Source organism: Xenopus tropicalis, chromosome 2 (assembly GCF_000004195.4).
Source record: "Xenopus tropicalis strain Nigerian chromosome 2, UCB_Xtro_10.0, whole genome shotgun sequence".
Lineage (NCBI taxonomy): Eukaryota > Metazoa > Chordata > Amphibia > Anura > Pipidae > Xenopus > Xenopus tropicalis.
Genome location: NC_030678.2, coordinates 120,635,022 through 120,650,978, shown reverse-complemented (window position 1 = coordinate 120,650,978; position 15,957 = coordinate 120,635,022). Strand labels below are relative to the sequence as shown.

At 36.7% G+C, this 15,957-nt stretch overlaps 1 protein-coding gene across 1 annotated transcript in view; it reads left to right on the top strand.

Moving 5' to 3' along the window:
* pcca (propionyl-CoA carboxylase subunit alpha) overlaps positions 1–15,957 on the top strand; it is a 249,052-nt gene that overhangs the window by 86,506 nt on the left and 146,589 nt on the right. Inside the window, exons 8-10 of the mRNA XM_002937086.5 lie at positions 2,214–2,250; positions 6,604–6,682; positions 14,773–14,875. Of these exons, the coding sequence (XP_002937132.1) occupies positions 2,214–2,250; positions 6,604–6,682; positions 14,773–14,875 (219 nt within the window). The remainder of the gene's footprint in view (positions 1–2,213; positions 2,251–6,603; positions 6,683–14,772; positions 14,876–15,957) is intronic.

The following is a 15,957-nucleotide window of genomic DNA, read 5'->3' as shown; positions in this document are numbered from 1 at the left end:
GTTGAGGTATCTAAACAAAAACTGGTTTTGTTTGACTTTGCCTTTTAATTGCATTTTTGCAAACGTGATCAGATTTGCAAGCAAAAAGAAATGCAAAAAGTTTCAAACTCTTTTCTAATCACGGCCCTTCATCATTCATCACTCTTCCTGCATTTTACTCAAGAGGCTCTAATTGTCTGCATTTGGCAGGTTTAACACTTCCTGACAGAGAGGCGATTAGAGGGAAGTATTCTCGCATAACTGTCACAGGCAGGAACAAAGAGCCTTCAAACTCAATGTGAACAAGCCACTAACATCCCTAAATTACCTCTTGTTCATGAATTCTGTCCCTTTAAGCTAGATTTCTAAAAAGGCAATGCCATAGAAAAAATAAACTGGTCCAATAAAATTATAAACCTATATTTTTCTTTTTTCTTCTGAATTTATCTATGAGCCTGTGATTTAAAAAAAAAAAATGGTTATTTTGAAGAAATCTCATTAGCAGATGTGACTGCTCAGAATAAAGAGACTTAAAACTAACCTTTTTCTCAAAACTGCTTTGAACTTAACAAGCACCGATTTGTGGAGCAGACTAGTTAATGAAAGGAAATTAAATTTTTTTGCCAACTTCCCCTGCTAGCGTCCTTCATGGGCCTTTAGCAAGGTACCAAAGAAATACTTTTTATTCATATATATTTTTATTTTCACCTTTTGTTTCTTTCATTTGGTAAATGGAAATGTATTTGTATGTTTCTAAAAAAACAAAAGGCTAAAAGGTACAGCTTTTAATCTAGGGCAAGCATACACATATGTAAACATTGAAACAGCTTACTGGGAGGAACACTTTGGTAGTAATCTTTTGTGAAGTAAAATTGGCTTGTAAATAAACTGTAACCCTTTTTTGGGCTACACCAATATTGTTATCTGTTAAACAGTGGGAACACATTTACAAAGCACTTTACAGAAATGATACAGTATATCAGTCACATCAGTCTCTTCCCCAGTGGCGCAATCTAAAGGTCCCCATACATGGGCAGATCCGCTCGCTTGGCCAAGCGAGCGGATCTTCTCCCGATATCCCCCACCTACGGGTGGGTGATATCGGGAGAATCCAGTGTAATTTGATCGAATTATAATGACGGGCATAGGCAAAGTCGGTCTGGGGACCACATCAATGAACTGATGCGCTCCCTGATCCGACTAGATTTTCTAACCTGCCGATCGAGATCTGGCCGATTTCAGGCCAGATATCGGTCGGGCAGGCCTGTCGGGAGTGCCCATACACGGCCTGATTAGCTGCCGAATCGATCCAATAAGGATTAATTATATCTTAGTTGGGATCAAGTACAAGGTACTGTTTTATTATACCAGAAAAAAAGAAAATACATTTTAAAAATAATAATTATTTGCTTATAATTGGGTCTATGGGAGATGGCCATTTCGTAATTTTGGATAACGGGTTTCTGGATAAGGCATCCCATACCTGTACTAGTCTTACACCAGCCTACAGTATCTTCTCAGAAACAAAGTAGCATCATTGGGGAAATACAACAGCGTTTTCAAATATTAGTTTCAGCTGTCAATCTTATAGATGAACCCACAGGGTGACAACCTACCTAAGTTTTAGTAGCCTTTATGTTGTATTTTAGTTGTATTTACTCTTTTAAAAAAACAAATTCTTCTGCTTTCAAGCTAAGCCATGCAGCAGGATGTAGCTTTCTGAGTCGCAGAATCCAGAACTTTATTTATTTTCACTTCATTGTTTCCCTTTCTAAGCAGACATTAAACTTACAAAGCATATAACAATAGAGAATCAACTCCCCCTGCTGACTGTTTCATGGAAAACATGACACATTGAAAGAGGAGAAGACAGAAACAAGCTGTAGCAGACAGGGTTTAATGCTCTGATTTACAGCCCATTATTGATTGTAAACTCCAACATTTAATCACTTCATTTTTGCCACTGCAGAAAGTCATCTAAAAATGGCAGCTCCGTTTCCTGTCAGCTGATTTAGAAGGGCTTTGAGTTTTTCACCATATAATAATGATGAGGTAGAATTTACATTCCACTTATGGTATTAATTTTACATTCCTCTGAATGAAAAGGGTCAGAAGGTTGTAAAATCAAACATTAAATGAATCGGAGGAGACAGTAGTGCAATATACGACTGCCCTAAGGACACAGTGCAATGGCTGATGGGATTAACATTGGGTCTCATTTCCTGCTTTTACAGGATGCAGATGAAGCTGTCAGAATTGCAAGGGAAATTGGTAAGTTCTTAAATTAGCCATGGTGGGATTTGTATGCCTCTCAGCAGACATGGTTGACTAAATTAAATGTTTAGTAGGTAATCCCTATAGAACAAATAACGTTTTAATAGTTTAAGATCTCATTTGCCTGTGGCTCTGAAGAGCTCTTGTATTTTCGCCTTTTCTTTTAAAAGATCCAGTGTTATCTTTGCAAATTGGTTATGATTTTGCAGTTCCAATTATAGGGAGAAAGGTGTGACTAATAAAGGGCTCCATGTTAAATAGTTAACAGTTCTTTAAAACAATTCATATTATTTTGTGTCTTTCTGTATTAGATAGAGTATTGCTTTCTAGATATATTCAAACCATTGTCTTTGGTCAGAGCTCTGTACGGGATCACACTTTTGTTCTTTTTCCATGTATGTCAGTGTGATGTCAGATTTGATTAACACTTTTACTTTGCTAGGAAACAAAAGTTCTTGCATTGTAAACTTCCTTGTATTTGTTTCTCATAACCAATGGTACATTGCAATTTGTTCCTAACCCTGTATTTTTCAGTGTCTATAATTCTCTTCCATTCACTCTAATTTATCAGGCTGGGAATGCGCACTAAAGCCTGGGATTTTAGCAGCTTTCTGCCTAATGGCAGCCCATATGTAGTGATCGTCCCTTTTGTGAGGCACTAATAATTAATTAAAAAACTCTTCAGTGCTAAGAATAAAGCATACTTTTAAGCAGTGATTGACTAGGCAATTGCATCCAAATGCTGCAGTTGCTCATTTGTGTTTCTGTAAATATGTAGCATGCCTCTGTATGAGACACAGCACATTTCTACTAATTAAAAGAGCATTATTGGAATCAGTTATGAATTTTGAAACATCAAATCTATATATAACTTTCCCTCCACAACAACAAAAAAGACTCTTAATTGATTTCGTTTTATATTGTCTGGCTGTATCTACCAGCAAACGAATCTGCATTACATTGCATTTTGTATGCAATCAATGCACATTTGTAATACAGGAATAGGACCCATTATCCAGAATGGTCGGGACCAAGGGTATTCCAGATACTAAAAAATCAATAAAACATTAATTAAACCCAATAGGATTGTTTTGCATCCAAAAAGGATTATTTATATCTTTGTTGGGATCAATTACAAGGTACTGTTTTATTTCCACATAGAAAAAGGAAATCAGTTTTAAAATTCTGAATTATTTGATTGAAATGGAGTCTATGGGAGACAGGCTTTCCGTAATTTGGAGCTTTCTGGATAATGGGTTTCCGGATAAGGGGTCTGATACCTGACATTGAAATTGAGAGATGCATGTTAAACCTATAAAAATGCACTTATTTAAAAAAAAAAAAAAAAAAAAAAAAGCATATAAATGTGCAGTATATGTTTTCTGCACTCTGCATGACATTTTAGATGCACAAAATAGAAACCTGTGTATAAGAGCCCCAATGGTCCTTGCATGTGGGGCAATTTTAAATAATCTTGGTAAATCTGTGCAATCATTCTGCCATTTTTTTGGCTGCTAGAGGTCGATGGCTAACAGGAGCCATTTTCAAAGAAATCATCACTAGTTGCTCAGATGAGTTTGGCAGCTTCCACTCAGTTGAATCAAAAGAAATATATAGATAAATAAGAATAAAGTGAAACCTCCATTTTAAATACCCTTATTTTAAGTTTTCCCTCGTTTTACACCATTTTTTGTGGTCACACCAATATATAATGTATAATACATTTCCTTAATTTAATGTTTTCCCTCATTTTACACCATTTTTTTTTTGATCTCCTAAAAATAGAGATTCCACTGTATGCTAAATAAACATTGTCAATTGTTTTGGTCATTTAGAAAAATGAAGTGAATTTAAATCATAGGGTTGGATAGCGTGTGTGTATATATCTATATATCTATATCTATATATATATATATATATATATATATATATATATATATATAACAAGAACAAACGGAGCACACCCTATTGAAATTCAAATGCCCAGGGTGCTAGCAAAAAAATATAAAGCAAGAGAATGAGCTGCACACACCAGGACTTGGCAAAAATATAATAAGTTTATTTAAGAAAAGAGATCCAACGTTTCGAGCACTTTTTGTTTTCCCTGAGGAAGAGCACAGTTAGTGCTCGAAACGTTGGATCTCTTTTCTTAAATAAACTTATTATATTTTTGCCAAGTCCTGCTGTGTGCAGCTCATTCTCTTGCTCCACTCTTCCTTGTGTGTATATATATATATATACAAGGAAGAGTGGAGCACACCCTGTAGAGGTTTAAATGCCTTGGGTGCTGGCCAAAATAAGGACATATAAGGACAGAGAGCCGCACACACAAGGACTTAACAATAAAGTGAAAAAATTTATTGAAAAAAATCCAACGTTTCGAGTACTGACTGTACTCTTCCTCAGGGTTTTTCCCTGAGGAAGAGTACAGTCAGTACTCGAAATGTTGGGTTTATATATATATATATATATATATATATATATATATATATATATATATATATATATACACCCTACTATACAATCGAACTGCTTTCTATTGCTGATAGACTACTGGGGAGGAAAAGGTTGCAGGGTGATTTCACTCCAACTTGCAGCGCAGCAGTAAAGAGTCACTGAAGTTTCTCAGAGCACAAGTCACATGGCCGTGGGCACCTGGTAAATTAAGACCAAATCTAGCCCCATGTCAAATTTAAAAATTTAATTTAAAAAAATCAGTATGTTCTTTTGAAAAAACAAATTTCAATGCAGGATTCTGTTTGAGGAGCACTATTAAAGGAGAAGGAAAGGCATTTTGGCATTTTGATGCCAATAGATTAGCCACAATAGTGCAAGCTATAACACTATATTTATTCTACAGAAAGCTTTACTATACCAGAGTAAACAGCCCTAGAAGTTCCCTCTGTTAGTTTAAGATAGCAGCTGCCATTTTAGCTTGGTTTCAGTAGCTTCTGTGCTTCAACTCTAGCTGCTGGTAGCTCGGATTACACAGCACAGTTGGGAGGGGGAGCAGGAGAAGGGAGGAGGTGAGCGAGAGGAGGTAGAGAGGAGCAAACTGAGCAGACTTGTTTCTGTGCCCTGAAGGATTTTTCTGAGAGCAGGAAGTCAGATACCTAAGAACATGTGTACACAAAAGAAGGAAAGAAATCCTGTTTTTTTATGATATAGGACTCCGTGCTGTATTTGCATAGACCTTTCTAATAAAGCTTACTTAGATTTTACCTTCCCTTCTCCTTTAATGTATCCATTTTGAAAAAAAAAACTTTTTCCATGACAGGATCCCTTTAAATCTTTGTTTTGCAAGCACTTTGGAAACTCCCACTAATATCTTTTCTATGTATATTTAAGTTTATATATGTTTTAGTCTTAGATGGACATTTATAAGACCGTACTACAGGTATCGGACCCCTTATCCGGAAACCCGTTATCCAGAAAGCTCCGAATTACGGCATGCCCGTCTCCCATAGACTCCATTTTAATCAAATAATTCAGAATTTTAAAACTGATTTCCTTTTTCTATGTAGAAATAAAACAGAACCTTTTAATTGATCCCAACTAAGATATAATTAATCCTTATTGGATGCAAAACAATCCTATTGGGTTTAATTAATGTTTTATTGATTTTTTAGTAGACTTAAGGTACTGAGATCCAAATTACGGAAAGACCCCTTATCCGGAATACCCTTGGTCCCGAGCATTCTGGATAATGGGTCCCATACCTGTACTACTATCAATAGATACGTTAGATTTCCCTTTTAATAAGTTGAATTTATGTGAAGATGTAACAAGCAATTAAAGGAAGGAAACTTTTTTACTACACAGCTGCCTAGTACAGTGACCCTTTGTACCAAGAAACCAGATTGAATTTGTACAAGGTGCTTTTTTATTATTAAAGAGAAAAAGAAAATGATTTTTAAAAATGTGAATTTGATTAAAAAGTCTATGGGAAATTGCCTTTCCATAATTCAATGCTTTCTGGATATCAGATCCTATACTTGAAATATGTTGTTCATTTACAGACACTGACTAACCAAGTAAAATGTTGAAGTTAACTACTGCCTTTAGTAGTAATGTAATGGCAACTATTTGTATAACACTTGATGTAAAATTTGTAGCTTGTGATAGATGTCTTGATTTGTGTTGCTATATTTATAACTTTGTAGAAACCATGTAGTGCTTTGATTTTAGCTTTGGAGTAAGCACTATACAATGTTTGTCTGAAGCTTAATATTTAGACCTTGGTGAAATAAAGTATTGTTTACTGTAACATGGGACATGTGGCAAGCTGTCATGTTCGTATGACCAAATGATCAAAGTCTGAACTTTTGTCTAATTGTTCCCTGCTGTTAGGCTACCCTGTTATGATCAAGGCCTCAGCAGGTGGCGGTGGGAAAGGCATGAGAATTGCTTGGGATGATGAAGAGACCAGGTGAGGTGCCATTCACAATTCTAACCTTGATTAATGCTACACTTACCAAATTTTACATCATAGCAATCTGTGTATGTGTGAAGCTGTCACTTCAAAGCAATATAATAAATTGAGTCTAAATAGACAGCTTCTGTCCTTTTTCCTTTCCTTTTCTTCTGTCTGACTTGGGAGAAAAAAATGGGAAATATTACTTATGGAATAAATTCCAGTTTACCAGTTTTGTTTCAGTCTGCATAAATATGTATTTTTTGAAAACTGTTTAGTGGGAACATTACTCTTTTTATCCAGTTTGTATTGATAGAAAATGCATATGGGTATATTTATTATGCTGTGTAAAAAGTGGAGTGAAGCATTACCAGTGATGTTGCCCAGGGCAACCATTCAGCAATTAGATTTCAACAGTTAGAAAACCAAAGCAAATCATCTGATTGGCTGCTATGAGCAACATCACCGGTAATGTTTTACTCCACTTTTTACACAGCATGATAAATATACCCCCAAGTGTTGATATTGTGTGGTTCCGTTAATGACAGTTAGGGCCCTGGCAGATGGGACATTTTTTTACCGATTCTTACTCTCCTCTAGCATGAGCGAGAAAATGTCTGAAATTACCTTCCTATCAGCAGTATAATAAATCAATGATCGTCTTTTTTTGATATTGGTATCTTACACATATAAAGTTGCTTTCCCATTTGTATTTGTGTATGTATTTGCTCTAAGGAATCCGTGGTGGTAGGCCATATTGGGCTGATCCAGTTGTTTGGGCCCTGAGACAAAAATCGCTTCTTATGAAGGGGCCTGCACAGAGCAATAAAAATACTTAGGGGCCGATTCACTAAAGGTCGATAAAACAAGCGCTATTTGTAGCATTAAGCATTTATAGCGTTAAAAGTTTTATTGCTTTTTATTTTTTGCGACTTAACGCTTGATTTACTAAAAGGACAGGTGTCATAATTAAGACGCGATGTTGTTTGCGTTATTTAAATTGCGATGCAGGTATTTCTTGTGTTATTTCCCGCCGCGTGCAAAATATTTTGCCGTGTGCTATATTAGCGCACAATTTCACTCACATAACCATTACATTCGGAAAACTACTGTTCTGAAAATTACAATTTCCCTGAAAACTGGAGGATGCATCACTCTAGGGCCAACACATACTTAAAAAAATCCCACTGCAAAGTCCATGTTGTGTTGCCAAAAGCTCACGAACCACAATTTTCTTTAAGTACCGCCTACCCCAAGTAGGTGTTAATCTTCGCACAGACTAATGCGATATTTAGCGCGTTTAACGCTTCATATGTGTTTGTGAATCATGCGTTAGTATTATTTCTATGCGAGAATTAACGCAATGCGAGGTAAATAACGCATTGCGATATGTCTTAACCCATGCGAAATTACTTTGATGAATCGGGACTTAATTATCGCATGCTTTTTAATGCAAAAAAGCATGCGATAAGCGTTATCAACCTTTAGTGAATCGGCCCCTTAGTCCTTAAAGATTTTATTTGCAAGCCCAGTTGATATTTAGCTCGGGCTGATTAGAAATACCTCAGGAAACCTGAGGTAAGTTAGGAGGCCAAATCAGCCTCAGTATGACTAGCCTAATGGAATACGGACTATTATTTGGAACCTCTGTCAGTCAGTACTTTCCTCTGATGAAAAAATGTCACTTCAGAAGTAACCTTCAGCATCCATTAATGCAATTGTATATAAAGGGAGAACCTGGTTATCTTATTCCTTGTTAAATTCCTCATTGTCAGAATGGAACTTTGTAACTTAAAAACCCTGTTTTTGAAAACACATGCACGTGCACAGATACTAGATTACTTTTAAAACAGCGGACCAGGAAATGTGCCTTGATTAATCCTCTGTCTTTTGCATTCTTGTAGCTAATTTGTTGCTAATTTGGCCGGATCAGTTGCACTTCCATTGTATTTGGATATTTTGGGAGTACTTATATATTTTTGGGAGTGCTCCCACAACCCCTCTTTGTATATTTCTGTACTGTAACAAAATTATTCTGCAGGAACAATAGCCAAACTTCCATGTGGTTGTACACCCCCACACTATCCCTTTACTGGTGGTCATATGCCTTTTAAAATAGGTGTTGGTCTAGGCAATCTCTCGCCTTTTAAAAGCTAATGGCAGGGAAGAGACCAGTTCCTGGTTCAGGAAACAATTATTCCAAAAAATGCTACCATGCAGGGAGGTACCAGCCAAAAATCAAAAATATGACCTTTCTATCTAGTTTTTATACCACCACTTTTTAAAGTCCTGAATAACCAGGTTTGCCTACAGTATACACTCTATGTCATGATTATAAAGTGATCCTGAAATGTACCTTTATGGTATGCACATATTCATAAGTATGCCTTGTGGTGATGCTTTTGGAAAACAACAATAAAAACAAAGTTTAAAGAAAAAAAAAGGCCAGAGTAAAATAGTTAGGGGCACCTTGTGGGGTTTACTTTGATATGGTATTTTATGATCATAATTCTATAACTTAAAACCCCTCTTTTTGAAAATACATACACTTGCACACCTAATAAATTCCTTATAAAACATTGAACCAAGGAATGTGCATTGATCAATCCCCTGTCTTTTATATGCTTGTAGCCCCTACAAATACACTTCTATAGATAAAAGAATTCAGTTCAAAGAAAAAACTGGATAATGGAAATAAATAACTGTGGTATAATTGTGAATGAGATTTTTTTTCACTTTTTAGTGTTAAGAGATTTTAATACAAATCTTCAAAACGACATTATAGCTCAAATATATTCCAAAATAAATGCATGCAAGCAATTCACAAAAGCAGGTGTCTTTTGAATCATATGAGGTAAGGACTAAAAGGCAGCCAGAATAAAGAAACCAATAAGAAAGGGATATAAGACTTGAGAGAGGAGCAATGTATACAAGAGAAAATAGTGTTTGCAGATCATGTGGCAGGTTATTGAATTAGATTGTTACAAGATCAGAGGTGCTAGAATCTTTTGATATAAATACAATACAATAACAACTCTACTTCAGCTCATCTTTTAAAGCATAATTCAAAGACAGCAGCAGATTCATAGAGAGCATTGGCAGTGACCTTATCAGCCACCTGCAGGAGCGTGAGTGTATTAATCACATTTTGCTTCCTTGCAATTAGTATCCTAGTAGCTATAAATAGCTGTTGGAAAATTATATAGGTGTTTATACATAGTATGGCAAGGTACAGGTATGGGATCCCTTATCCGGAAACCCATTATCCAGAAAGTCCCGCATTACGGAATGGCCGTCTCCCATTTTTAAAAATGATTTCCTTTTTCCCTGTAATGATAAAACAGTACCTTGTACTTGATCCCAACTAAGATATAATTAATCCTTATTGGAGGCAGAACAGTCCTATTGGGTTTATTTAATACTTAAATGATTTTTAGCAGACTTAAGTTATGGAGATCCAAATTACGGAAAGATCCCTTATCCAGAAAAGCCCAGGTCCCGAGCATTCTGGATAACAGGTCCCATACCTGTATATGGCTTTTTTCTTTTTTCCTTTTCCTGTTAAAGAGGCAGAATGTTCTGTCCAGATAGCTGCAATTTGGAAGAGATATAACGTGTATAAATGTGTAGATATGTATCTTTAGGGTTGTAGTCTCTCCAGAAGGTAGAGATTGTGTAGGAAAACCTGACTAGATATACTAAAAGGGACATGCCCTTGTAACATAATTAGATTACATTTTCTATAGAGTACCTGCATGTATTATATTATTTGCCAGTAATTCTGATTTGTGTGTATTGCTGGTACATCAATATAACCAGTATTCAGCACATTTCAGTGCCTTCTATAGGCAGATAAAGGGCTAAGAAACAACAAAAGAGCCAGAAGGTTGGTTGATGAAACAGCATGTATAACAGTAGACTGAAAAAGGGGCAAAAAAGATATCAACAGGTATATTGCATACAAATTTTCTCTTGATAACAGGCATTAAAGAAGAAGGAAAAGCATTTTAGCATTTTACTGCCAATAGATTAACCACATTAGTGCCACCTAAAACACTATTTATTCTGCAAAAAGCTTTACTATACCTGAGTAAACAGCCCTAGAAGCTGGGTCTCGGCTTCTGTGCTGCAGCTCTAGCCGCTGGTGGCTCAGATAAACATTCTTATGGGAGAGGGAGTGAATTTTTATAAATTCTTATGGGAGGGGGAGCAAAAAAAGGGATGGGGAGAGAGCTGCTCTTGCCCCAACCCTGATGGAGCCCTAACGGAGAGGAAGTTTGATACCGAAGAACATGTTTACACAAAAGAAGACAAGTAATCCTGTGTTTCTTTTGATAGAGAACTCAGTGCAACTTTTCTGTGATTGCTTATGGCTGTATTTACAAAGACATTCTGATAAAGCTTACTTAGTTTTACCTTTACTTCTCCTTTAAAATAAAAGAAGTGTTTAGTACATTCAGGTAAATCTCTGCAATGGTAAACTACACCAGTACCTGTAATTGCTGGGATAGTGGTTTTGCAGGGAAGTACAATGTAATTTAATGTATCAAAAAATATTTATGAAATTATTAAAATACATGTATAAAAATATGGTCAAAACTGAATAATTGCTTAGTACTACAAAGTACTTCTTGACTTTTTTTTATGCATTTCTGTGCATAAAAATAAAATTAATATCACATCAGCTCTGAATAATCATAACAAACATAAAATTAGGCCTTCTGATCACCCCACTTGTGCATGTATCAAGAATACTTCTAAAGCCAGTTTTAGAGTACAGTAAACTAAGGGACTACTTAGACTGTTACAGGGCTAGCTTGTTACATGATATCAATGGATTATTAATTACTTTAGGGCCAACCAGATGTCACACAGTCTGACACATATTAACACCCTCCAGAGATGTCTCAGCACTTTTTCCACTTAATTTATTTGGTAACCCAAAACTGCACAAGCATACTCAAGGTGAGGTATTTACTAGAGATCTATATAAAGATAAATTATGTTTTTATCTCTCAAGTCAGTGCAGTTTTTATATGCTGGAGATTACCACATTAACTTTAGCATATACTTACACTGCCTAGTGTTACAATCTTTTTTTCTCTGCAATACTTCCCCAATTTCTTGTCCCAAAAAGTAGGTCCCAATGCTATTCCAGTGTGTAATCAACCTTGTACCTCATTGGCTAGTTTGATATCCATGTCCCCTAGTGCTGGGTGGTATACCGGTAAAAACCGATCACCGGTTTTTTTTTTGAAACCGATATGAATTTTCGACATACCCCCATACCGGTGTGCTGAATACTTCCGGGTGCGCACGTGACGTCAGCGCGCACGTGACGTCAGCGCGCACACTCTACAAAAGCGCCATCGCTAGGACGCATTCAGAGTCGGATACCAATGTGAGCTGTCGGGGGGTGCCTGGCCAGTAATTATATTTTATGTGAAGGGGATGGGTGGGGGTGGGTGGGTTATACTTATGTGAAGGGGATGGGGTTGTGTTTGGGGGGTTATATTTATGTGAAGGGGATGGGGGGGTGTTTGGGGTGGGGGTGGGTGGGTTATACTTATGTGAAGGGGATGGGGTTGTGTTTGGGGGGGGTGGGATGGGGTGGGGTGGGGGGGGTTATATTTATGTGAAGGGGATGGGGGGGTGTTTGGGGTGGGGGTGGGTGGGTTATACTTATGTGAAGGGGATGGGGTTGTGTTTGGGGGGGTGGGATGGGGTGGGGTGGGGTGGGGGGTTATATTTATGTGAAGGGGATGGGGGGGTGTTTGGGGTGGGGTGGGGGGTGTGTGTGCGGATGGGGGGTGTTTGGGGTGGGGGGGGTGCGTGCGGATGGGGGGGTGGGGGGTGAGTGCGGATGGGGGGGTGTTTGGGGTGGGGTGGGGGGGTGCGTGGGGGTGGGGGGCTGCGTGCGGATGGGGGGGTGTTTGGGGTGGCGGGGGGGGTGCGGGTGGCGGGTGTTTGGGGTGGTCACCTAATCATGCATGGGAAAAAAAAATACCGTCAAATACCGTGATACCGATATAATTTTGAAAAATACTGTGATATAAATTTTTGGTCATACCGCCCAGCACTAATGTCCCCCCAGTATTTCAATTTGTTGCTCTAAAGCTGGCCACATACAAAAAAAAAATGTGTTCGTTTGTCAAGGTCGCCAGACTAGTGGCTCTCTGTGTAATTTAGCCACCTACTTGCAGGTCCAAATCAGGCCCCTCGAGCTAACATTCAGATCCTAACAGAGGCCTATGCAGGCACATCCAGAGAGAACTGCATCAGTGCAGTTTAGTCCTCATCTGAAAGAATGTTCATATTTTTCAATGTCTGACAGGGCGAGGTTGACATCTTAAATCTGCCAATGTATGGCCTGCTTAAGTGTTCTTTTATACCTAGAAACATCTGAAAAAATTAAAACCCATCTATAAAGTAACTAGCTGTATGTGAGGTCCAGTACTTGCTGTGGTATTGAATTAGCAATTAATTAATTATAGCTTTGCTTGAAGGAAAGATTATTTAATTAGGCAAATTGATTTTTTAATAAGGATTCCCTTATTTGATTATCAATAAACATGCCTCAGTGCGTAAACAGTACAAAAACAATCAATGGCTCATCTGGAGGGTGATTTATTGTTAAATCAAATCTCTGAAACTGATGTTTTCTGCTTTTGTGTGTTTTTATTATCATTACTTTAGTCTGCTTTCTGTATATTGTAAAATATTTCAGTGTAATGTTTTCAATATTACATTGTTTGTAGTTTGATTATTAAAGATGATCCACTGTGCCAGTTTATGCAAACTACCAGCAAGGATTTTTTAAGATTGTAAAGACAGTTGCTTAGGGCAAGGTAGGAACTCTGTGTTTGTAGTAGGGCATGGACTGCAGTCTATTTTTTGCGCTTTGTTTCAGTGCTTATACATGCACATCAGTATGGTTAGGCAGTTTAGACAGTATTGGACTGGGTTCCAGACCATCAATGCCATGTGGACATTTGGGCCAAGGACCAATGAGCTAGAGAACCCCAAAGTCTGCCAAATAATATTGTAAGATTATTTTTCCATATAGCAAAAGTAAAAAAAAACATTCAAACCATACATTATATAGTTTCTACTGATGGTTTCCTCTGGTTAATTTGTAATAAATAAAGCATAAAATGATTACATTATTATAATATTATTATAAAGTTTATATTCTAAAAATCATTTCCACACCTATTACATACTGCTATCCAGGCAGTTAACTTAGATTAAAATACAAATTTAGCACGCAATAACAAACTAAATCTTAAAAATAATACTATTTATTACATATACAAAATAGTTAAAAGCATACTTAAGCAATAGCTGTGAAAGCTACAATATAATCAAAGTATTGCAAATAACACTGTCAAAAATAAAGCACTATATTAGTCAATGGAAAATTACAAATCAGTACACACTAGTGAAACTTTCATAACATAGACCAAATAAATCTTGCTTATTTTGTCTTTATAAATTCAAGGATTATTGTCAACTCAGATGCCTTTTCAATGCACTCTTCGAGGATCCATGGATAATTAAGTGCTTAAGTGACCATAATTAGAAATCCACATAGAAATCTTCTCGCAAACAGCTATTATTTAAAAGTGTAAAGATACTGCCCAATCCTCATGAGCTTACACTGATAATTTTGGATGTTACCACTTTATGAGTAAAAATTCAATTGTTACTTAGCTTGGAGCGCTGTTGCTATGATACGAAGTAGTGTCCTTGACTGGTAAACCACAGATTTGCTGCAATTCAAAACTTTGTCAAGACAAAGCTGCAGTAAAATAGATGTCGAGGTGGCATGTGGCATCCTGGAGTTGAAATACAAGACAAAGCCACAGGAACAGCTACTATACTGTTATATACTGATTGAAATTATTGTATTAAAAACAGAAGAATCTTTTTATGTGTTTTATGTTAGGCTTTTTTTAACAAAATATTATGCTTTATAACAGTTTATTGATTACATTTTGATAATTATTATGCCACCACTTGGTTTTAAAAGCATTTTTTTTTTTCACTTCTTTTCTTTTTTCTTTTCACTTCTACCAAAAACAATATCCCTTTTTAACTTTCAGGGAAGGCTTTCGATTTTCAGCACAAGAAGCAGCATCAAGCTTTGGAGATGATCGACTGTTAATAGAAAAATTTATTGACAATCCTCGACACATAGAAATTCAGGTTTGCAACTTTTTGCAATTATTTGTCCTACTGAAATAGTGCCACTATCAGTGGTCATACACTGGTTGATCCATACACAGGTGGCCTGTGTGTTAAACTAATGGATACTATAATAATGGTAGTATACAGGCATAATGGTATTTGTTCAAACTGCCCCTCCATGGCTCACTTCATCACATGCAGATGACATTTTAAAACAAGACCAATCATCAAAATCACAGGGTGGTCTCTCAAAACTGATGCCCAGGTGGTCAGGCAGTATGGTTTATGTTGTCCAGACTATGTGATCAAACCTGGTCATGTATTGACAACTTATAACTTTCAAACATAAATAAAAATAAGTTTAAAGTTCAAGCTCTTGCATCCACTTAGTATCTGTATTGATTGTTACTTTTTTTGAAGCTAATATGGCAACATTCATTATCTGCCATGGCTAATACAGCACCATTATTCATATAAAATAGGTGTAGGTGCTAAGAAAATGTATGTCCCAAATATTATTGTGGTTTTCTTTTGTATCTGTGCACAGTAAAAAAAAAGTAATCATTACTTCTGACAGAATGTAACTTTCTTCTGGTTTTCTCTAAAATCAGAAATAGGAGAGGGATAGCATAGTATATGTTATTCTATATGTGTATATATCTATAATATTCCTTTTCCTTTTACCAATTATCATCCAGTTGTAATTTATTGCAGTGCAGGGTGGGATTTATCATTCTTGCCAGGATCTTTGCCTGTTTTTGTGGTATTGAGATCTTTTTCTTATCACTTAAGGATAATTGCAGACTGTAGGAACATCACTAACCTTCTGATACTGCCAATGTGCTATTTGGCTGATATCACTCCAGGCATTTTGACAAAACACCAATCTGCTCCTAACTGCTACTTGGTCAGTGTGCAATGATAAAAAAATGCATATGCCTGTAATTGTGCACCTAGGGCAGATACCATCCCGAAAATGCATGCTTGAGCAAGTAGAAGCAGACTGGCATTTTCTTAGCAGCCATCGGCTTAGCTGAGAGAACGCCTGGTGTGACGTTAACCTTTATTTTGCTATTCTTATTAATGATCCATATATCGTT